Below are 22847 nucleotides of genomic sequence, written 5' to 3'. Positions count from 1 at the left end.
TTTAAGTGTGAGAAGAAAATCGTCGATAATGCAAGGAAAACTTTCAACAAAGAAGTTCAGAATATGAACTCACAACTAAAATTATGCCGCTCATATAACTCTGTGAGCGTGTACACGCACGAGGGCTTTGCATGTGAGCAGAGCACATAAATTCATGTGAGAGAGTCCGGCGTACAAATAAACTCTGATTTGCCTCGTTATCTAAGAACATCCATGTGTGCATGCCCACCATATGAAATTTTGGCGTATGAGTTCTGAATGTTTAATAGAAACCACTCAGTGGCGTTGGCACAGCAAGAGAAATTTAACAAAACAAAAAAAATTATTTATACACGAATCAATTGAAAGGGAGACATTCGACTAAAAACATTCACACATATACACACATTCCGCCGCCTTTGTAGAACACGGCAGGGACAGAACCGAATCACTCGTCATTCAATGCTTGCATTGGAATCAGCGGAAAATAAAACTTTGTCACAGCATTTCATAGAAGTCACCCCAACTAATTGTACCCAATTCCCCAGACGGAATAAAGTATTACAATTAAATAAAAACAGTATCAAGGATTATGCTTTTTGGGTGATTGTTCCAAAGAAAAGTTACCAAAAACCAACACGGCCATGGAATTCGATTCGAAGTGTATGCGTGTAATTGGCACTGCTGCTGTTTCCATTGTGGGCTATCAAATTATTACAAAGTTTCTGCCTTGGCTGTACATAAACATAATTGGTCCAAAATTATTTGGACCTAAGGTCGACGTTTGTCGCATGGGATCGTGGGCCGGTAGGTTTCAGTGAATGTAAAGCCAATGAAACATCGGCGTAGTGAAAATGCACCACCTTATCTTTATAAGCCAAAACGATAAGGTTTTTTTTATACAAAAGGTGACTAAAGTGTATCTCTTTCCCTCTACTCCTCTTAGTTGTCACTGGTGCCACAGATGGAATTGGTAAAGCCTATGCAAAAGAGGTGAGTTGGAACGCTATGTAAAACTTTATTCTTCGGGTTCATTTTCATGCAAAAAAAAGATAGAACTTTTTAACTATCTTTATCGAATTAATTCAATAAAAATGGCATAGTGTCCGTTGAATAAATACGTGAAGACTGATTAGAAAAACAACTTACAAAAAGTACTTACCAGAAAATAACAAAACATCGATTGACTTATATAATACAATATCGGCATGTTTTTTCGAAAAAAAAAATAAAAAACTCAGAGTGCCACACTCAACGAAATTATTCAAAAGAGCAAAAAAGATTGATAAACAACAACAGTTTTTGTATGCTGAAAATGGGAAAGAAGGCAAACATTAAGGTCCGCTAATTCAACTAGCAAAATCTGTTGTTTCAACTATAAAATCTGCTGAAATATTGAGCAGGTATAACTGCGGAACAGGCATAAAATTTTTGCTACAATAGTAAATAAATCTAAATAATATTACATAAAATGGAATTTCGCATATACTAGTATACTCTTCTATTTTGTATTATTTTATTTAGTTACATTCTATATTGCGCCCCTCACCATTAATTCAGCAGCAAACATTAGACTTTCCAGCAGGCAGCCGGATGGTTGGAAATTGGAAAAATTATGCTTAACAGCAGAACTACTGTTGTAAGACCAGCTAAGCTAACTATTGGGTTGTCCAAAAAGTAATTGCGGATTTTTTAAAAGAAAGTAAATGCATTTTTAATAAAACTTTGTCAACGCCGACTATATGAAAAATCCGCAATTACTTTTTGGGCAACCCAATACTTATAGGCTATTGGCTATATAGTTTCTATCATCATCAGGCAGAGCAATTTTTTGATCTTACTGCCATATTTCAACAGAGAATTGGACAAAAAATAAATTTTAGTGGAATTTTGTACTGATATTTCATTCAATCCTCCGAACCACTTTTAAAACACGCTTTTGGGTGTCCCGAAACCTAATACAGTTTCTTTGATCCATTTTTCGAATGGTTAAAAAATCGGAGAGCGCACCAAAACACGACTAACCTTTTTATCTGTCAAAACTGACAATCCAAAATGGCTGACATTATCAACACATATAAAAGACATGTGTACCAACAAAACAAAAAAAGCGAAAATCGAATATACCTAGCTCTCACTTTTTCTTAAAATGTTTTTTGCTTTGCTATTCTTTGGAAAGAAAGAATTAAACAATGGTCTAAAGCCGGACAATATCCTACAATGGAATCTCAATTAGATTTTAAGATCGAAAAAAGAAAGCGCATTCATTCAGTAGGGATTTCCTACTGAATAAAAAGTTTTGAAGTATTTTGCTTCACAATGTATTACCTAAAAAAAGTAATCAATGAAAAAATTTCGGGAAAAGCGAAAATAGTACCAGCCTTTAGGCTCAACAAAACGTGAACCAATTATTAAAAAGAACGTACCAATCCAAGTATGAAATGAGTAGAAGTTAAGTGCAATTCAATAATTTGTTGTATGTCTACCATTGTTAGGCGTTTACAACCTTTTTAACAACAGTGTGGTGCTTTGTACCTTTTACTCATCATTATTCGAATTTGCCATCTCTAAAATCCACCACTATAGGACGAGCCTATACTAATCTAGTCATTCCGTTTGTAACACCTCGAAATATATATTTGCGACTCCATAAAGTATATATATATATTTTGGGTCGTCTCGAAATTCTGAGTCGGTCTAGTCGAATCCATACTTCTGTCGAAATCACGAAAGCGGTCGAACGCGTAAAGCTAGCTGCTTTACGCGCAAAAATATTTCTTACTTGCGGAAATATCTCTTACTGATGTAGGTCGTTGGGGATAGCAAATGGGCCATATCGGTTCCGATTTGGATGTAGGCTCACTCCAAGTACCGATTGTATGGCTACGAAATAATTCAAATACAAATTCAGTTATTAATTTTTAGCGGAATCCATAGTTGTGGGTACCCAAGATTCGGCACGTCACGTTTTTACTTGTTTTTCATACCCACCATCATAGAATAAGGGGCATATTCATTTAGTCATTCTATTTTCAACTCATTGAAATATCAATTTCCGACCCTACAAAGTAATATATATTTCGGATCGTAGTAAAATTCTAAGACTATTTACCAATGTTTGACATTTTGCACAGACCCGTAGTTCTTCTTTACACAAATTAAGTTCTTGAAATAGCCAAATCGGACTATGTTTGGATATAGCTGCCATATTGACCGATCTGCGATTACGCTCTTAAGCTCATAACAGCTGCATTTATTGTCCGAGTTCGATGAAATTTGGCACAGTGAGTTGCACAAAGTGCTCCGCCATACAACCTGAATATGGTGTATACCGGGCCATATTTAGATATAGAGGACATATGGACCGATAAAGCGATTTAGGGTCTTAAGCCCATAACAAGCTCACTTATTATCCAATTTCACTGAAATTTGCGACAGTGAGTTTTATTAGGCCTATCGATATCTGAAACAAATATGGTGAAGATAGGAACATATTTCTATATAGTAGCCATATAGACCGATCTGCCGATTTTGAGTCTTAAGCCCATAACAAGAGCATTTATTACCCGATGTCGCTGAAATTTGGAACAGCAAGCTATATTAAGACTTCCGTAATCCGAGCTAAATATAGTCCAGATCTGACCATATTTAGTTGTTTCTGCCATGTAGACCTAACTGCCCATTTATGGTTTTAAACCAAAGCAAATTGGGTTGGGAAGCCCTGCAATAGCGTATAATATATTTTAAATTACGATGGTGCCGCTGACTTCATTTCTTGGAAATTAACAAAAAAGCCGAATTTCTTTGTATTATACAAAGGAAGTGATAGCATGTGTGCGGTGTAGGGCATGTGGGGAAGATGATGAGACGTTGTAGCATTTCCTTTGTCATTGCCCGGCTTTCGCGTCCAACAGATACCAGCACTTCGGTGGGGACACAATACCAGAAATGAACCAACTTAGGGTCGTAACTTGGAAAACAATTAAAGATTTTGTAAGTAGCATGGAATTCCTTACTTAGATTCTCTTTTTCGAGGTTACTTTTTTAGTATTTAGAGCTCACAACAAGCCGATTTCTGGCTTAGGTGTATGTTTATAGTGGCATGGGGCGGATTAACATCCGCACCCTCTTTTCAACCTAATCTAGTATTTTACAAAAAATAAATGGTGGTCAAATTCTGTCAATACTTTACAGAATACCACGAAATATGAAATTCGCCTTCGGCTACAACTGCTTTCGATTTTCAACTTCGACAGCCGCAATGAGGGTGATTGATTTCACGGTATCTGGGGGCGAATGTGGATATAGGTTAATGAGAATTATCTAGGAACATGCCGCAAGCGGAATTCTACTCTCAATGCCATGCAGATTTCCTCGTTTGCATTTTCTAAATATGCATTATTTACTTTCACCAGACGGAAATTATGGCGTAATGCACGTATGTAGTCTTAGCTTCCAATATGTGTATCTTCTTTCTTTTATTTTTTTTCCTTCTGCTGTAAGTTTGATTTTTTCTAATATAAGGTTTCGGCAGTCTTAGCTTCCAATATGTGTACCTTTCTTTATTTTGTTTCTTTTTCTCGCAGTGCTGTTTGCTTTGAAGAAAAATAAAATATTTACCGACACCTATAAGCGTGACATTTGCTGAAAAATTTTGAGAGCACAACAATTTCTCTGTTATTCCAATTCTCTTTACCGCCACCAACCAGTCTATGTGCGTAGTTCATATTCTTTATCTACACATAATTAATCTATGTGCAGTGCTCTAGAATAGGGATACCTCTGGATCAGAGATGGCCTGTCAGAAACAGTGACGTATATGACATACATTTCCGACGTATATTACATACGTCGAAAACGTCGTAAACCTAGCCAAAAAACTAGGTTTCTGACAGAAAAAAAAATTCGAACGAAAATTTGTCGAATTTTTGATCTGATTAACTAAAAATTTTGGCATAAGTATTAACACTCCATGTACCGTTTCACTTGACACTTCCTCAGATGTCATGCATTTTTAACATATGTCGTTTACAACAGCTTTCAAAAAGCAAATTAAAACGGGAGAAGCAAATAATTTTGCAAAAGGATACAAAATAATTGCAATTTCTAAATATAATTGATGAAAACTAATAATTTATTGATTTTGTGCTTCACAAAAAAATCCTTAAACGTTACTTTATAAATTGACTTGAAATTTGCGTATATTTCCAATTTATTGTGTGAAAAATGTAAATGCAAAAATTAAAAAAAAACTTAATATTTCTTTTATTGCGAAATTTTTTTACATATAAACTCTTCTATATACAACAAATAACCGACAATAATATTTGTTAAAAATCAAACTTTTACACTGAGTTATTAAGGTTTACGACGTTTGCGACTTTTTCTACGTTTTATACAAGTATACGACGTTTTCGACTTTTACAACTTTTTGACAGTCGGAAACCTAAAAAATCGTCTTACGGACCATCTCTGCTCTGGATAGTAGCAACAATTTTTTTTAATATTGTATTAGCGGAACAGATATCGTGTCGTTTCCGTATAAGTTGTAGGAGGGTTCAATAAATTTGTCATGTTTTCAGCGAATATCCACTTCAATGGATCCAAATTTTAAAAGCTTTGGAAAGGTGTTCCATCGACGTTTGGAATTTATAAACTTATAAAAAGACTTAGTTGGCTTTTTGTTTCTGGTAAATATGTGTTGTATGATGTGTTATCGCAGATGTTTAATTCAGAATGTGCAACAAAGAATATGGTTAAGTCCATTACAACACCAGTTTTCTTATACTCTGTACAAAGTTTATTTTTTCTCTTTTTCATATTGCGCTGTTTGTTTTTATTCCAAAGTGGAACATATTTCTGAATACAACACTGTAAGCAATATCATAAAGTACAACAATCGACCCATCCAAATCATGAGATGGAAGTAATTCATGTCAGTCAACTTCCGATATAAGAGTTCTTCGGTGGTCAATAATACATACTTTCGAAAAAGAGTAAATACATACTTTCAATATGAAACAAGTAAAAGCGCGCTAAGTTCGGCCGGGCCGAATCGTATATACCCTTCACCATGAATCGCATTTGTCGAATTCTTTCCCGGTACATCTTTTTAGATAAACAAAGGATAAAGGAAAAGAATTGCTTTGCTAATTGAATTTTGGAGACCACAGTAGAAGTAATGTGTAAAGTTTCAGCCAAGCCGAATAAGAATTGGGCCTTTTAGAGGCTCAAGAAGTAAAATAGGGAGATCGGTTTATAGGGGAGCTGTATCAGGCTAAAGACCGATTCAGACCATATTTGACACGTATGTTGGAGGTCATGGAAGAAGCCGTTGTACAAAATTTCAGCCGAATCGGATAATAATAAGGCCCTCATAAGACTCAAGAAGTCAAGATCCCAGATCGGTTTATATGGCAGCAATATATATATATATAAAACACCTCATGCAAAATTTCAGCCTAATCGGATAGGAATTGCGCCCTCTATCGGGTGAAGAAGTCCAGATACAAGATCGGTTTACATGACAGCTATATCTGATTATGGACGATTTAAATCATACTTGGCACAGTTGTTGGAAGTCATAACGAAACACGTCATGCAAAATTTCAGCCAAATCGGATAAGAATTGCGCCGTCTAGAGGCTCAAGAAGTCAAGACCCCAGATCAATTTATATGACAGCTATATCAGGTTATGGACCGATTTGAACCATAATTATCACAGTTTTTGGAAATCATAAAAAAACACCTCATGCAAAATTTCAGCCAAATCGGATAAGAATTGCGTTATCTAGTGGCTCAGGAAGGCAAGATCCCAGATCGTGTTGTGGATTTCCTCAGTAATCGGAATACCCACCCAACCATGCAGACTGCCTTTAATTCCTTCAGCACTTCTATACGCCTTTATCCTCAATTTCGAGAAAATGTGTTCTCAAAAATTTTAAATAGACATGGTACGCGATAACATTAATTTTAACAAAAATTACACATATACGTTTAGATCTGAGCGAATAATTTGTAATTAAAAAAAATGTATGTATTAATCGCGAAAGGAAAAAAAATAAAATTAATGTAAAAAGTACTTATAAATAAAAAAAAATATTAAATTAATTCTGTTAATTACTTATGTTAAAAACTTACATTCAAACTCCGTCGACAAGCGCTTGTCGATCATTCTTGTAGTATGAAGTAATATTATGCTGTTTTAAATTAAATAAAATTAAATTATGCAAAATGATGCTTATCCCAAAGTGAGGATTTTTCTTGTGGAGTATTGGAATTTCCATGCACATTTTAATTTTTGTTTTTTTTTTTTTAACTTATCGGCCTTCAGATAAACAGCTTATGCCGTAGATTCAAAATTGAGTGACTGTGGGATAAAAATCCCGCAACCTCTAAAAGCCGCCTCTATCAGATATTGGACCTATAACCACACGAAGTCACTAAAACATGCATATTGTCAAGCAAAATCTGAAATTTACTCACCTTCAAATTAAAACTGTGAATCTCGCTTAAAATAATAATTAAATGAATTGGTTGGAATTAGTTGAAGATTTGTTTTTTTTTCATTCGCCATTTAATTAGGTAAAAAAAAAAATTATAAATGTCTGTAAGGTCTCGCAACTGAATAGAATAAAATATTCAAATTGAATGAAACATTCAATTTTGTGTATATGGAAACTAAATAATTTGTAATTATATGTTTAAACCAAGGCGTAATTAGTAAGGGGTCGCATCAGCACAGCTGATGGAACTTGATATGTCAATTAATTTTTGAATTCGCACTATTAAAATATAAACTTCAAAATAAAAATTCTCTAAATTGATTTTTGTGTTTGCTGCTGTTACGGTTCTTAGGTTATGTAATGCTACGAGTCTAACAACCTTAATCGCTATCAGCTTCCCTAGGTTCATTGTGTCGCCCAAAAAAAAAAGATTTCAAAAGCGCTGAAGAACACAGACAAAATTTACGGCAGTGCAATGCCAGACATTAGAATGAAGAAGATAAGAAGCCAACATGCAAGTTATCAATGGAAGCCAGACGGGCTGGAGAAGTTCCCTCCTTTCTGCCGTTTCAAGCCCCTATTGTAGTCAAGAATGGCGAAAGGACTATGTGTCTGGAAATAATTTAGACAGCAAAAAAGATGTTCATTTAGCCGCTGTCCTGCGGCTACTCCCGCAATTTCAGCGCAGTGCCAGGTGCTCAACCGTCTATAACTCCTCCTCCGTCATGCGTCCAGCAAAATGCAAATTTTGCCCATGAACATTCCACTTAGGAACAGGGGCAAACTTCTCACATATCAATGAGTGTAGTCAAGTTTAAGCTCAATGATAAGGCGCCTCCTTTTTATAGCCGTACATGGCATTAGTACCTCACAAATGTTGCCAACATTAGGAGGGGAAAACCACTGCTGAAAATTTTTTCTGATGATCTCGCCAAGATTCTAACCCAAGCGTTCAGTGTCACAGGCGGACATGCTAACCTCTGCGCTACGGTAGTCTCCTCATGCGTCCAGCGTGAAGTCCAAGTTCTGACATTGCAACGGCTTGTAAGGACCCCTATCGGTAGTGAGAGCGGCAGCTCCACCTCATGTAGAAGTGGTCCCCTGAACACACCAAGTTACCTCATATTAGTGAATAGCACCAACTGTAAGTTTCGGCAGCTTACGCCAAGCCCATTGGCCAATCTTGGCGGCATACTATATACACTCCGAACGGCCGCACACAAAGATTAAAACGATATCTTCGTAACAAACAACATTTAATCCCTTCCTTTTCAAATGATCTGAAAATCCCACAAATATCCAAGAGCCTCAAAACGGGGTACAAAACCCGTTCTTGTGGTGATTGAGCTCCAATCACAATATTCCTATTTGAGCCCTTTGCTAGTGGTAGGCTTATTATCCTGCTCGTCAAAATAGTATGAACTCAATACAGGAGGAATCCTCATGTCCACCAGAGAGTTATACAGTTGACTCATGCGATGTGTAGTCCCTGGTTACAATCGAGAAACACGCCTATGAATTTGGAAACAATGTCATCCTAATTGGAATTGAGCCAGTACTACCCTGGTCTTCACTTGGTAGCAATTTTTATACCTGCCATCTTGGTAGTTTTGTGGGTGAAATTTCTGAAATTAATGGGAATTTTTAACATTGTTTTTTCTTGCTCAACACTCAAATATTAATAAACTTCTTCCTTCTTGCTCTGATTGATTGAAACAAATTTGACGTAAATTGTAAATGCCACGGCGAATCGATTTTTTTCGCCCTGTACACAAATGTTGACTTATCAAGTTCCCAAAAAAGATACGCCTTGGTTCAAACTATAGTTAAAAAATTAAACCATTTTAATCTTCCGAATGGCCATACAAAATTATTCCAATCACTCCCAAAAGAAAAATATTGTTTTTGCATCCAAATGTCTTTGGTATGGTATAAATCCTTATTACCGCCATCTTTATCCTGAAGTTCATAGTACGCATTCCCGATCCTACGAATTACCTTCGCTCTTTTACCAACTGGTGCTTATTTAGCATTGAAATTGTTGACTTTCGAACTTTATGCAAAATTCCGTCTAATTATTTGTCGTATTGTTTCTGCCGCGAACGCAAATCATCTTGTGTTTGTAAATGTACATCCGACTCTGCTTATATAGTCCTGACCGATTGAAACCATACTTATACTGTTGGAAGTATAAGTATATATATATATATATATATATATATATATATATTTACATATGTATGTATATATATATATATATGTATATATATATATATATATATATATATGCAAATATATATATATAAATAAATATATATATATATATATATATATATATATATAAGTATGGTTTGAATCGGTTCAAAACTTATATATATATATATATATATATATATATATATATATATATATATATATATATATATATATATATATATATATATATATATATATATATATATATATATATATATATATATATATATATATATATATATATATATATATATATATATATATATATATATATATATATATATATATATATATATATATATATATATATATATATATATAAGTTTTGAACCGATTCAAACCATCTAATCACTTGAAATTTAGCACAAATTCTTCCTACTAGTGTAGGTCAGTTGGGATTGTAAATGGACATAACGGTCCATGTTTTGATATAGCTCCCATATGAACCGATCTCCCGATTATACTTCTTGAGCCTCTAGAGAGCCCAATTCTTATCCGTTTTGGCGTAAATTTTTCCACAATAACTTTCTGTATGACTTCCAACAGTATAAGTATGGTTTGAATCGGTTCAAAACTTATATATATATATATATATATATATATATATATATATATATATATATATATATATATATATATATAAGTTTTGAACCGATTCAAACCATACTTATACTGTTGGAAGTCATACAGAAAGTTATTGTGGAAAAATTTACGCCAAAACGGATAAGAATTGGGCTCTCTAGAGGCTCAAGAAGTATAATCGGGAGATCGGTTCATATGGGAGCTATATCAAAACATGGACCGTTATGTCCATTTACAATCCCAACTGACCTACACTAGTAGGAAGAATTTGTGCTAAATTTCAAGTGATTAGATATCGGTTTATGTGGGAGCTTAATCAAAACATGGACCGTTATGACCATCTACAATCCCAACCGACCTACACTAATAGGAAAGGAAGTTTGCGTGCTTTCGACAGACAGATGGACGAACATGGCTAAATCGACCCTGAATGCCAAGACGATCAAGAACATATATATTTGTTAGGTCTCAACTCAATATTTCGATGTGTTACAAACGGAATGACGAAATAAGTGTACTCCCATTCTATGGTGGAAGGTATAAATAACTCAAATCAATCAACTTAGACTATGCTTTTCAAGTTTTGCACAAATACTTTATATTTAGAGATATACAATATATAGCGAACTTAATTCACAAATGGACGTTGAGGAAACACATCCTTTGGTTCTTGATTTTTACATAATATTTACGATTTTTTATATTTTAAAAGTAAAAATTTGAAGTTTGAAATTTGAATTTTTCAAAAAATCCTTCGATCAAGGAAAACATCTTTAACATAATAATATCTAGTTAAAACGCTAGCGCTGTCAAGAATAACTAATTTTTCAGCCTCACTAAAGACGATTTACAACCACGTACGTGACCATATGCCTGATTGTCAAAAAGTTAAATTAGGTAGGTTTGTAAACGCCAAATTTGGCGAGCCCGTTCCAAAAAGAAGCTCCAATAGGATCAAGAATAGATATTGATCAATCGGGATAATAAAGGCTTCAAATGAAAGGCCCTGAATGAGAGTATCAATCTGATTATAGCATATGGACCAAGAACGCTCCTAAATAATGAAATTTGGAAGGGGAGACCGAACCTAAAATCCAAAGTTGTTGCCAATCGTTAAATTTTATTTAGCCGTTCACAATATATGTATTTTTGCAGGTGGTCATACTAATTAGCTAGAAACATATCATGATAATCGATAGGTTGGAAAGAGGGTGCGTATATTAATCCGGACCATGCCACTATGGACTTACACCTAAGCCAGTAATCGACTTGTAGTGTGCTTCTACATAAGTCTGTACTAATACTTTAAGGCTGGTACTACTATTTTTTTGGGGAAAGTTTTCCCAAAATCGTTCTTCCGGCAATTTGAAAAGGTTACCACATACCATTCAATTGGAAAATTTTATTCTATTCAGTTGAGAGACCTTACAGGCATTTATAATTTTTTTTTAACTTAATTAAACGAAAGAAAGGGGGAAAAAGCTTCAACCAATTACAACCAATTCGTTTAATTATTATTTTAAGCGAGATTCAGAGATTTAGTTCCAAGGTGAGTAAATTTGAGATTTTCGTTGACAATTTACATGTTTTAGTGACTACGTGCGCTTATAGGTTCAATATCTGATAGCGGCAGCTTTTAGAGGCTGTGAAATTTTTATCACATCTACGGCATAAACTGTCTGAAAGTCGAACATTTACTGGACGTTCAAATAATCTGACGGTTCAGGAATTCATATGCCGTGTAAATATCCTTACAGTTAACAGTTTAGGAGGAGATTTCTAAGTACTTGGCTAACATACACATTGTTTATTCGAGGGTCAAGCTCTCGCATGGTACTGGATTGCTATTATTTAACAACGCCATACGGAAAAGAAAACAAAGAGGGTATAGATGAATATCTAGAGCTTTTGTCTGCAATAACGGATAGATTGAGACTATCGATACGCAGGGAGGTACCTAAGTATGAAAAATTCATGAGAGATGTTAGAGTATCAGAAATCACTAATGACGGAGAGGACCAATAGTTGCAGAAAATCAAGATGAAGTGTGTGCTATAAAAAGTAGGACACTCTTTTATGGAATGTATTGAACTGCGGCGCATATTTTGCTACGGGTGTGGATTGGTTGAAAAGGTGCATTGTGATGGAAGGTGCATTGGCTGCTTCTGTAGTGGGACTGAAGGAGTTAAAAAGTGCGTTGGTAAAATTAGGACAGAGGATGAAAAGATTCAAGTCGTAATGGGATCTGTAAAAGTTCTAGTTAATTTCCAAAATTCAGCCTTAGAATTTGATTTTTTAGTTGTCCCATCAATTTGTCAAGACATAATATGCGGTTACAATTTCTGGATAGTTTTTGGAGTATGTATTTCGACGAATTAAAAAGTGACGTCAGTGATCCTGATATGATTACATTAACAAAAGAATAGAAGAGGGACTTGAATTTATAATTGCTACTTTTCTAAACTCGGAAATGGAAGAATTGCTTAATTGACTGAATATCATATAGATACAAGGAGTACAAAACCCATAATGCAAAGATATTACCCAATATCGAAAGCGGTCGAAAAACAGCTCCTAGAAGAATTAGATCGTATGTTATCGTTAAGACTAATAGAAGAGACACAGAGCTCGCCTTGGTCTTCGCCGACGGTTGTGGTTACAAAAACAAGGAAAGGTTCGAATGTGTTTGGACAGCATGGAATAAAATGCAGTGACGGAGAAGGATGCATATCCCATTCCTAACATTGATGGGATTTTAGCTAGATTACTACCTGTTCATTGCATATCTAAAATAGATTTGAAAGACGCCTTTTGGCAAATCAAACTTAGTAAAGATTCCAAACAGAAAACTTCATTTACGGTACCGAACAAACCCCTTTACCAATTTACAATAATGCCGTTCGGATAATGTAACGCTCCGCAATCTTTTTATAGGTTAATGGGCATTGTTATGCCGTACATATGAAGAGCCATGTATTTGTGTACTTAGATGACCTACTGGTGTTATCCCACAATATATTGACGACCATTTAATGCATTTGTTAGAAGTAGCCTAACACTTTCGCAAATCAGGATTCACTATTATTGCAAGGAAAAGTTACATTGCCCTGAACAATGTTAAATATCTAGCATACGTGGTTGGAAATGGAACTTTGCAGGTAGATGAGGATAAAATAAAAATGATTAAAGACTTACCAGTACCGAAATCTATCATGCAGCTCAGACGGTTTTTGCCAATGACTGGATGATATCGTAGATTTATTGATGGATACTCTGCCATTACGCTCCCGTTAACTGAACTGTTGGCCATGAAAAAGACATTCGTATGGAGCAAAGAAGCGCACAACGCCTTCGAACTTTTAAAAGAAAAATGGACTACAGCATCTGTTTTGACCAATCCTGATTAAGAAAGGCCCTTCATTTTACAGTGCGAAGCTGTATTGGCACAAGTTGATGAAGAAGGAAATGAGAAACCCATAGCTTTCATATCCCATAAATTACTCTATCACGGAACTAATGTGTTTAGTAGTGATGATGGCGGTATCCAAGAATAGATCGTTTATTGAGGAACATATATTTAAAGTTATCACAAATCATGGAAGTCTAAAGTGGCCAACTGTAGTTGGCGAGGTGGTCCTTGAAATTACAGGGTTTCAATTTTAGTATTGAGCATCGCAATGGCCATATCGTACAATATCGTACCAGATATATTGTCCAAAGTACATGAAGATATTTTGTAGAGGACTAAATATTTAAACATTACCGGCTATAGATCTTAATTCTGAGGCTTTCGATAGTACCTCCTATAGACAGTTACGTGAAGAGTACGAATGCCTGAAACATCCCGATTTCAAAGTAGTAGATAAGAATTTATATGAAAGATATATGAGATTGATGAATCCAAATCGTGGAAATTGTTTGTTTCCGAAGAATTAAGACTGAAAGTCGTATATACTGCTCATGATATACCGCAGTCAGGACATACCGGAATTAGGATGACTCTGGAACGGATCAGGCGTTTTTTCTATTGTCCAGGTTTAGTGAAGGATGTTAGAGATTACATTCAGGATTGTGAATTATGTAACATATCCAAAACACCTACTACAATTTGAAGACCGCGTTTAGGTTGCATGGTGGAGACAGAGCGACCGTTTCAAAGGTTATACGTAGACTTGATAGGTCCACTACCCCGTACGAAAAGGGGATTTTTTGGTATCTGGATCATTTTAGATCATTTTTCTAAGTTTTGTTTTTTGAAACCACTGAAAAAGTTATTATCCAAACCCATTGTATATATTCTTCAACAGGAAATATTTAGTTTTTTTTTCGGTTTTCCTGAAGTTATAGTGACAGACAACGGGACGCAGTTTAGACGCAAGATGTTTAAAGAGGGAGCGTACCCTCCCCCTTACCCCAGTTTTCAGAAACGCCAGATCTCAGAGATGGGTTGTGCGATTTAAGCGAAAATTTCTGTGCTCTCTTATAGTAATCCACAAACAAAAATGTGGTATCCAAATTTCGGATGGGGTATCTAGGGAGAGGGGCGCCCCATCATAAAACCTACCAAATATATATATACACCAATCACGACATTATGGGACTCAAATGAAAGGTATTTCAGATTAGAAAACGTATCTGATATTCAATTGTCGGACCAAGTGTTTGGGGGACCACCCCAACCCCCAAAACACCCCTAAATCGGACATATTTGCCGACCATAGAAATATGGGACTCAAATGAAAATACGAATCTGATAACCAGATTTGGGACAAAGTTTCTGGGGGTTCAACCCTTCCAAAAAACATCCCCCAAACAGGACTTATTTACTGACCATGACAATATGGGACTTAAATAAAAGGTATTTGAGTGTATAATACGAATCTGATATCCAGATGAGGGACCAAGTGTTTGGGGGGCCGCCCATCCCCGAGAATGTCCCCCAAAGAAGACAAATTTACGGCCATAGCAATATGAGGCTCAAATGAAAGGTCTTTAGAAGTAACGCTCGAATCTGATATCAGTGTTCGGAAAAAGTGTCTATGGGGCCACCCCATCACTATTGCAATATGAGGCTCAAATAAGAGGTATTTTAGAGTAGAACACGAATCTGATATATAATTTCAAACCCAAGTTACTGAGTGGCCGCCCCATCCCCCAAAACACCCACCAAATCGGACATGTTTGGCGACTATGGAAATATGGGACTCAAATGAAGGGTATTTGGGAGTAGATCATGAATGTGATTTCAACATTCGGGACCAACTGTCTAGGGGATGTCCCACCACCATAAGAACCCCCAAGTAGGACGTATTTGCTCACCAAGACAATTTGGGTCTTCATGACAGTGGAGCTCCATATTCATAGTTTTTAGGGCCCATACCCCATACCGGACATATTTGCTGGCTTTTTCAATAAGGGGTTTAAGTAAATGGTATTTGAGATTAGAAAACAAATTTGGTATCCAATTTTGAGGCCAATGGCAATATGGGGTTCAAATATATGAGAATAGAGCACGTTGCTGATATATTTTCAGGATCCCTAAATCGAGCACATTTACCGACCATGTCAATGTGGGGCTTTAATGAAAGGAATTGGGGGTAAAGCAAGAATTGATACCCACTTTCGGGACCAATTTTCTGGGGGTCTACCCCTTTCCCAAAATAGCCACAAACAGCAATTTTTTACTGACCATCATCCTGTAAACTCTTCTCAAAACAAATGGCAATATGGGGCTTAAATAAATGGTATTTGAGAGAAGAGCACAATGCTGATCTTTTTTCAGGGCCAAGAGTCTGGGGGACCACCTCACCACCGAAAACACCCCTAAATCGGACATCATGAGAATATCGGGCTGAAATAAAGTATTTTATGAATGGAGTACACCATACATCCAAACTTAAATTCGTAGACCAATAAAGATCATATGGGATTCGGATAAAAGCGCTTATATTGTAAAACTGTTTGTCAAGCGATATACTATTTTCGTAGCATGGTATTTCACTAAAAGATTTTTAACTGTCGAAAATAAATATTCCAAGGAAAACGCAGCGGAGCGGGCACTGTCCAGCTAGTAGGTCGCATAAAACCCGATCTACCGACTATGCTTCTTGAACCTCTTGAGGTCGCAATTTTTGTCCGTCTATCGTCTTCAACATCCCAGCCAAGTATGGCCGAATCAGTCTATATCCCGATATAACTCCAATAGCACAGAAATTCGAATCTATTTTCCTTTGTTTGCCTATAAAGAGATACCGGACAAAGATCTTGAAAAATGCGATCCATTGTGGAGGGTATATAAGATTCGGCCCGGCCGAACTTAGCACGCTGTTACTTGTTTTTGTTTAACAAGTAGATGGCTAAGAATGTCAATAGGAACAAAAAAGCGAAAGGACAAGATATGGGGGACATAAAAATTTAAAAATAAATTTAGAAGCCTTGCCTATAACCACATTTAATGTGTTTTATAATCAGACACTTCTGACCCATTATATGCTCCCTCACGGAATGTAGAGCGCTACTTATTCAATTTATTTATGCATACCATGGAGAAATTTGAATACACATACTGTATTGCTGTATGGCATTTTGCTGTCTCATCATTATTTTCAACACGTAATACTGCGATAAAGTGTGCTTGCGAACATGTGCCGTATACCAAATTCAATCGATTGGAAATTCGACACCTTTGGGCTAATGGACACCTTCGATGTTCATGCATAAGTGCACAAGAAATGTGGCCTTCTGTTACGTTTTTTGGTGAAACGTTCTTAGGTTAATAGAAATATGCGGCAAATTCTTTAACTGTGTTATAGGAGATCAATAAATTTTAACAAAAGACTATCATTTCTACTATCAATAAAAATTGTGCATGTTCTTGTAGATAAGTTTAGATTAAGTTTGAGTGGCAAACTGTCATTAGACCCACTTAAACGTTTTCATCCATTGTGATACCACTGGCACAGGAGAAGGAAGATGCCTTCTAGTTCCTACTATTGAATCATCCAGTTACCATTGAATAACCCAGATCGCTTTAAAAAGCCAAACTAGTTGCGAATGTTCACATCTGCTAAACCAGACAAGTTCTCAAAGAAATGAGAACCTAAAGTGGAACTCCTACTAACTGCCAGTCCGGGATTGACACGCACGGCAGATGTTATATAGTCTCTTCTTCCTCGACGTCCTCACAGCTTCGGCAAATGTTACGATGACAGTGATCTGTCATGACGGACACAGTGACCGAGACGTCTCTTCAAGCAAGCGACAGCATACGATAGACCTCTTCAAGTCTTGATTAGGCCACATAATTTTGGAATTCTCACAACCCCTCTTTGTGAACATCTATTATTCCTTCCCCTTGGGTCCTGATCCTGAAGTCTTAGCTTCCATTTCACTAGAGGCATAATCACAGATTCAAGTTCCTCTGGACAGTTTAAGGTAGATCCCAGTCCCTCAAGGTCGTCCGCTCAACAATTCCCTGGGATATCTCTGTGGCCCGGCACACAAAACAGGTGAATTTTGAACTGTTCAGCCATCTCGTTGACAGATCTGCGACAGTAGAGTGCAGGAATCCGGTGTGGGTACATTTTTTCCGTTCCGCTCCCGCTCCGGCAATAATTTTAATGCTTCGCTCCGGCAATTCTTATAAAACCCCCACATAAACTAATCTCCTGAATTCATTTCTTGAGCCTCTAGAGGGAGTAATTCTTATCCGACTTGGCTGAAATTTTGCAAACCGGTTTCTTTTATGACCTCCAACATTTTTGTAAAGTAATATCTCAATCGTTTATAGCCAATATACAATATAAACCGATCTCCCGATTGTACTTCTTGTGCCCCTAGAGGGCGCAATGAAATTTGGGTGAAATTTTGCATAATTTCTCCTAACACCTCCAACTACCGTATATTCCGACCTCCCCTAAGCGTCTAGAGGGCGCAATGATTATTTGATTTCGCCGAAATTTTGCACAGTGATTACTCCTATAACCTCCAACATCCATGCCAAGTATGGCCTGCATCCGTGTCTATTGCTCCTATATAAACAGATCATCCCACATCTTAAGCATATACTGGAAGCAATTTCTAACCAAATTTTAAAAAGCAAGTAAAATCGCAAGGTTGAACTTGCCAAACTTTGGACTTTACCGAACCACCATGAATAAATTTATTTTCCTTTTTTTATTTTTGAAACCTACTATATCTATATTCATGTCCAAGCATGGGCAGATTTGGATCATATTTGGTTCAAATACCGAGAAGTATATATAAGTCACAGTTTAAAGCTTCAAGGAAATCAGGTTATAAATGAGGAATTTATGTTTTAAGATCCCAGATCTGAAGATCGGTCCATATAGCAGCTACAATATATGCAAACATGGTCTGATATGGATTATACTCGGTTCGGATATCTGGTGGCCTAGTGCAACTCCATGTTTCTAAATTGTATCAAAGTATGGTCTGACCTGGACCAAATTTGGTTCGGACAACGGGAAATCTAGTCGAACTCACTGCTCCAAATTTCAGCGAAATAGGAAAATACAGGTTTTTATGGGCTTTAGTCCCTAAATCGGTAGATGGGTAGCAGCTATATCCAAATTTGGTCCGATCTGGACTATCTTCAGTTCGGACAATGAGAGGCCCAGTGAAACTCACTGTTTAAAATTTCAGCGAAAGCGGGTAACAAATTCGGCAGATTGGGCTATAATACAAAAGGGGCTTTTAAAAGTTTAAAAACCGTAATAAGCATATGTGCATATGTCCATATGGCAGCAATATCTTAATATAGTTCGATCTGGACCAAACTGGTTGCGGATTTCGATAGGATGTCACAGTTCTAAATTTCAACAAAATCGGGTGATAGACGCACCCTCAAATCGGTAGGTCGGTCTATATGGAAGCTATATCTAATTATGGCCCGATATGGACCATTTTCGGTTGGGATAACGGTGGCCTTAGTACTACTCGCGGTAACAAAAGACGGAAAGACACACAGACACCGATAAATCATCTTAGAATTTTACGACGATCAAGGATATATATACTTTGTCTTTGTAGGGTCGGAAATGGGTATTTCGAGCTATTGCAATCGGAATGACTAAATAAATATTTATATATTGGGTTGCCCAAAAAGTAATTGCGGATATTTTAAAAGAAAGTAAATGCATTTTTAATAAAACTTAGAATGAACTTTAATCAAATATACCTTTTTTACACTTTTTTCTAAAGCAAGCTAAAAGTAGCAGCTGATAACTGACAGAAGAAAGAATGCAATCACAGAGTCACAAGCTGTGAAAAAATTTGTCAACGCCGACTATATGAAAAATCCGCAATTACTTTTTGGGCAACCCAATATATCTCCTTTCCTATGGTGGTGGATATATAAATCCATGGAGTTTGTTGCTTGATCCTTTTTAATTTCTACCTATAAAAAGAACTTGACAAATGCGATCAATGGCGGATGGTATAAAATATTTGGCCCTACCGCACTTTACTTGTCTTGACTTTAAGACGAAACTTTTTGTAATTGGTACAAATCAGTTCTTTAATATGCTTTCGATAACTATTTAACGAAAGTTAACTCTAAAGTTATCTCATGTTAATGTAATAATTTAAAATGTTTGTTTTAATTCGCCAAAATAAAAAGGACGTTAATACAAAAATGTGTATTTTAAGAACTTTTATTCTGTCGGAGGGGGGCGGATTGTGAGTTTCGGAACCGCTCCACTCCCGCTCCGGGAAAAATAGGTCTGCACCGCTCCGCTCCGAATCCCTAGTCGAGGGCGGTTTTTTGAATTCAGAAATACGTTCTCCAATTCAGAAATACGTTCGAGGGCGGTTTTTGAATTCAGAAATACGTTCTCCAACCATTCAAGGGCTGCCTGTCTGTCTGAGAATATATTTTTACCAATCGTCGTTATGACATTATATCTTAGCCATTTTACTGCTTCTTTAATTGCAAGGACCTCCGTTTGATACACTGTAGAGTGAACTATTGGGCCAATGACAAGTTTGGGAGGCAAAATGTCAATTTTTGTTGGGATAAATTTGAACAAATTATTAACGGAGTTCTATTATCAACACTCTGAAACACTAAAAAAAAAAACAATTTTTTAGTGCTTTTTTTCTGACATTCACCATAAATGAACCGTAAAAGTATTTTGGGCGCCAAACAGTAAATATAAATATTTCAATTATTGTTCAAAAATGGAAAAACCTTGTAAAGGTATGTAAAATAAGATAGTATTATCAAGTAATAAAAATGTTCAATGTGGTAAATATAATTTTGAGTTAATATGTGATATCTTTTTTGGCGTAGTTTGTTTTGTTGTCCGTGTCTTGTTTGGAGTAGAACTTTCGGTATCGGGGTGTATCCCTGAAAAAATAAATATGTGCTGGAAGGTACTACGTTCTGTGAAAAAATTTCCTTTACATATCTGCGCCTTCTCATAAAAATTTGATTCTAGATGGCGTAAAACTTATAAATTTAGATATTTTTAGGTTTTAGTTGGAGAATAGTCGAACACCCATTAATGTAATCAATTGAATTTCCGTCATTAAAACAATAGATAGGTCGTCCACATGTTGGTAATAGCGAGGGAAATGATCGACAAAAGAGAAAGATTGCTTCGAAAGTGTTGTTGAAACACGGGCACAATACCTAACCTTTGATTCATGCTGCCCCTGTTCCGTTCAATATATATAGGAGCTATATCTAAATCTGGACCGATTTGGATAAAATTGTACACACATACTGGAAGGTTAAATAAAACACCTCATGCTACATTTTGTAAAGATCGGGCCTCGATTGTGGCTTCTAAAGCCTTAGAAGTCCATATCGGATGAAAGATATATATGGGAGCTACATCCAAATCAGAACCGTTTTTGACAAAATACCCATATTTGGACGTCAAATAAAATAATTCATGCACAATTTTGGCAGATTTATTTCTAGGCCCACTATAAACATCTGTACGAATTTTTAAAGATCTGACTTGGTCCTGTGATTTGCAGTGGTCAATTAATCTTCTCGATATGACCAGTCCTAGTTATTCAGAGTACACCCCAAAGCCCACCTGATCGACTAGTTTGCAACCAGCCATATAGAAGTCTATGTAATTTCTATTTACTACCAGTTCCAATTCCTTAGCCTCATAGTAGTGGTCTCAGCAATTTGTCCAGAGGCATTATGTGTAGTATTAAATTCAGTGCATCAGATGGAGTCGTCCTCAGTGCGGCTGTGATGCACAAACAAGCCATCCTTTGGATCCAGTGGAGTATTGGACAGCCGGTGGACTTTTACAGCGCCGTCCACCAGACGACAACACCATAAACCATTATAGGTCTGACAACTGCAGTATTTACCCAGTGCGGTTTAGGTTAGGTTAAATTGAAAAGAGGTTGCGGATATTAATCCGCCCCATGCCACTATCTACATACACCTAAGCCAGTAATCGTTTGTTGTGCGCTCGAAATTATCATTTCGAGAAGAAAATCAGAAAGGGCAAGATTCTTATTGCATTAATTCAGGAGCCATGGACGACCCGGAACAAAGTTTCTAGACTGAACCATATTAACTACCAATTATTCTATGCTAACACTGGTACTCGGCAGAGGACCTTCGTTATTTGTCATAAACATTTAAATTATGTATTTTCCCCAGAGTTGTCAAGTGGAGAATGTGGATCATATCTGGTGGTATGATCCACATTCTGCCTTTTGACTTTCCGACACCGCCACCCACGTCGGAACTGCAAAGGTTTGTGAGGAAAGCAAAACAGACGGGAAATGACGTACTAATAGGGTGCGATGCGAACTCTCATCACATTTCGTGGGATAGTACCAACAATAATAAACGGGGTCAAGCCCCTACAGAGTTTTTGAATACTAACGACCTAATAACACTTAATATTGGTAACACTGCTACCGTTGTTAATTAGGATTAGGGAGGAGGTATTAGATGTGACGATATGTTCGCAAATCTAATCGATGAGGTTAAGGATTGGAGGGTCTGCATGGAACACTCTTTCTCTGATCAACGCTACATTAGGATTAGAATAGCACGGTCAGCGCCGTATCCGATAAGCTTCCGGAATAAGTTGAAAACGAACTGGACAAAATTTGGAACACTACTCAGAAGAAGACTTGGGCATGATAATTTAGATTTTCAAACATAGAACACATTGGCGAAAAAGGACTACGACTGCACTGGTGGGGTCCTTCGAAGATATTTGTCCTTTTCGGGAAGGGAAATCAGCAAAAGAAAAACCCTGGATGATCGGGTAGGTTCTCTATGTTGGAAATGAGGTCCGCAGACTTTTAAACAGAGCTCGTCGTAAAAAGCGAAAGTTTAATGGAATGTGTATTATACATGACTCATGGAATACAATAAGATTACCGGAGCGACAAAACGTGCCTCCACGAAGCTTTTCGCCAAGATAAAAAAGTTTTTCTCACAAACCCATGTCCAAACTGATACTTTTGTAGACCTCTCACTCCCAGAGCAGAGACAACGGAGGACATATTGAGGAT

The 22847-nt window shown here is 36.6% G+C and overlaps 1 protein-coding gene across 1 annotated transcript in view; it reads left to right on the top strand.

Moving 5' to 3' along the window:
• The first annotated feature begins 309 nt into the window (after nt 1-309).
• Nucleotides 310-22847, top strand: part of LOC106095761 (very-long-chain 3-oxoacyl-CoA reductase) — a 60136-nt gene continuing 37598 nt past the window's right edge. Inside the window, exons 1-2 of the mRNA XM_013263087.2 lie at nt 310-786; nt 926-972. Coding sequence (XP_013118541.2) covers nt 624-786; nt 926-972 — 210 coding nt within the window. The 5' untranslated portion in view covers nt 310-623. The remainder of the gene's footprint in view (nt 787-925; nt 973-22847) is intronic.

The sequence above is a fragment of the Stomoxys calcitrans genome, chromosome 4 (assembly GCF_963082655.1).
Source record: "Stomoxys calcitrans chromosome 4, idStoCalc2.1, whole genome shotgun sequence".
In the NCBI taxonomy this organism is placed as follows: Eukaryota; Metazoa; Arthropoda; class Insecta; order Diptera; family Muscidae; genus Stomoxys; species Stomoxys calcitrans.
The sequence above is the reverse complement of the archived record's forward strand: the minus strand, read 5'-3'. Positions and strand labels throughout refer to the sequence as shown.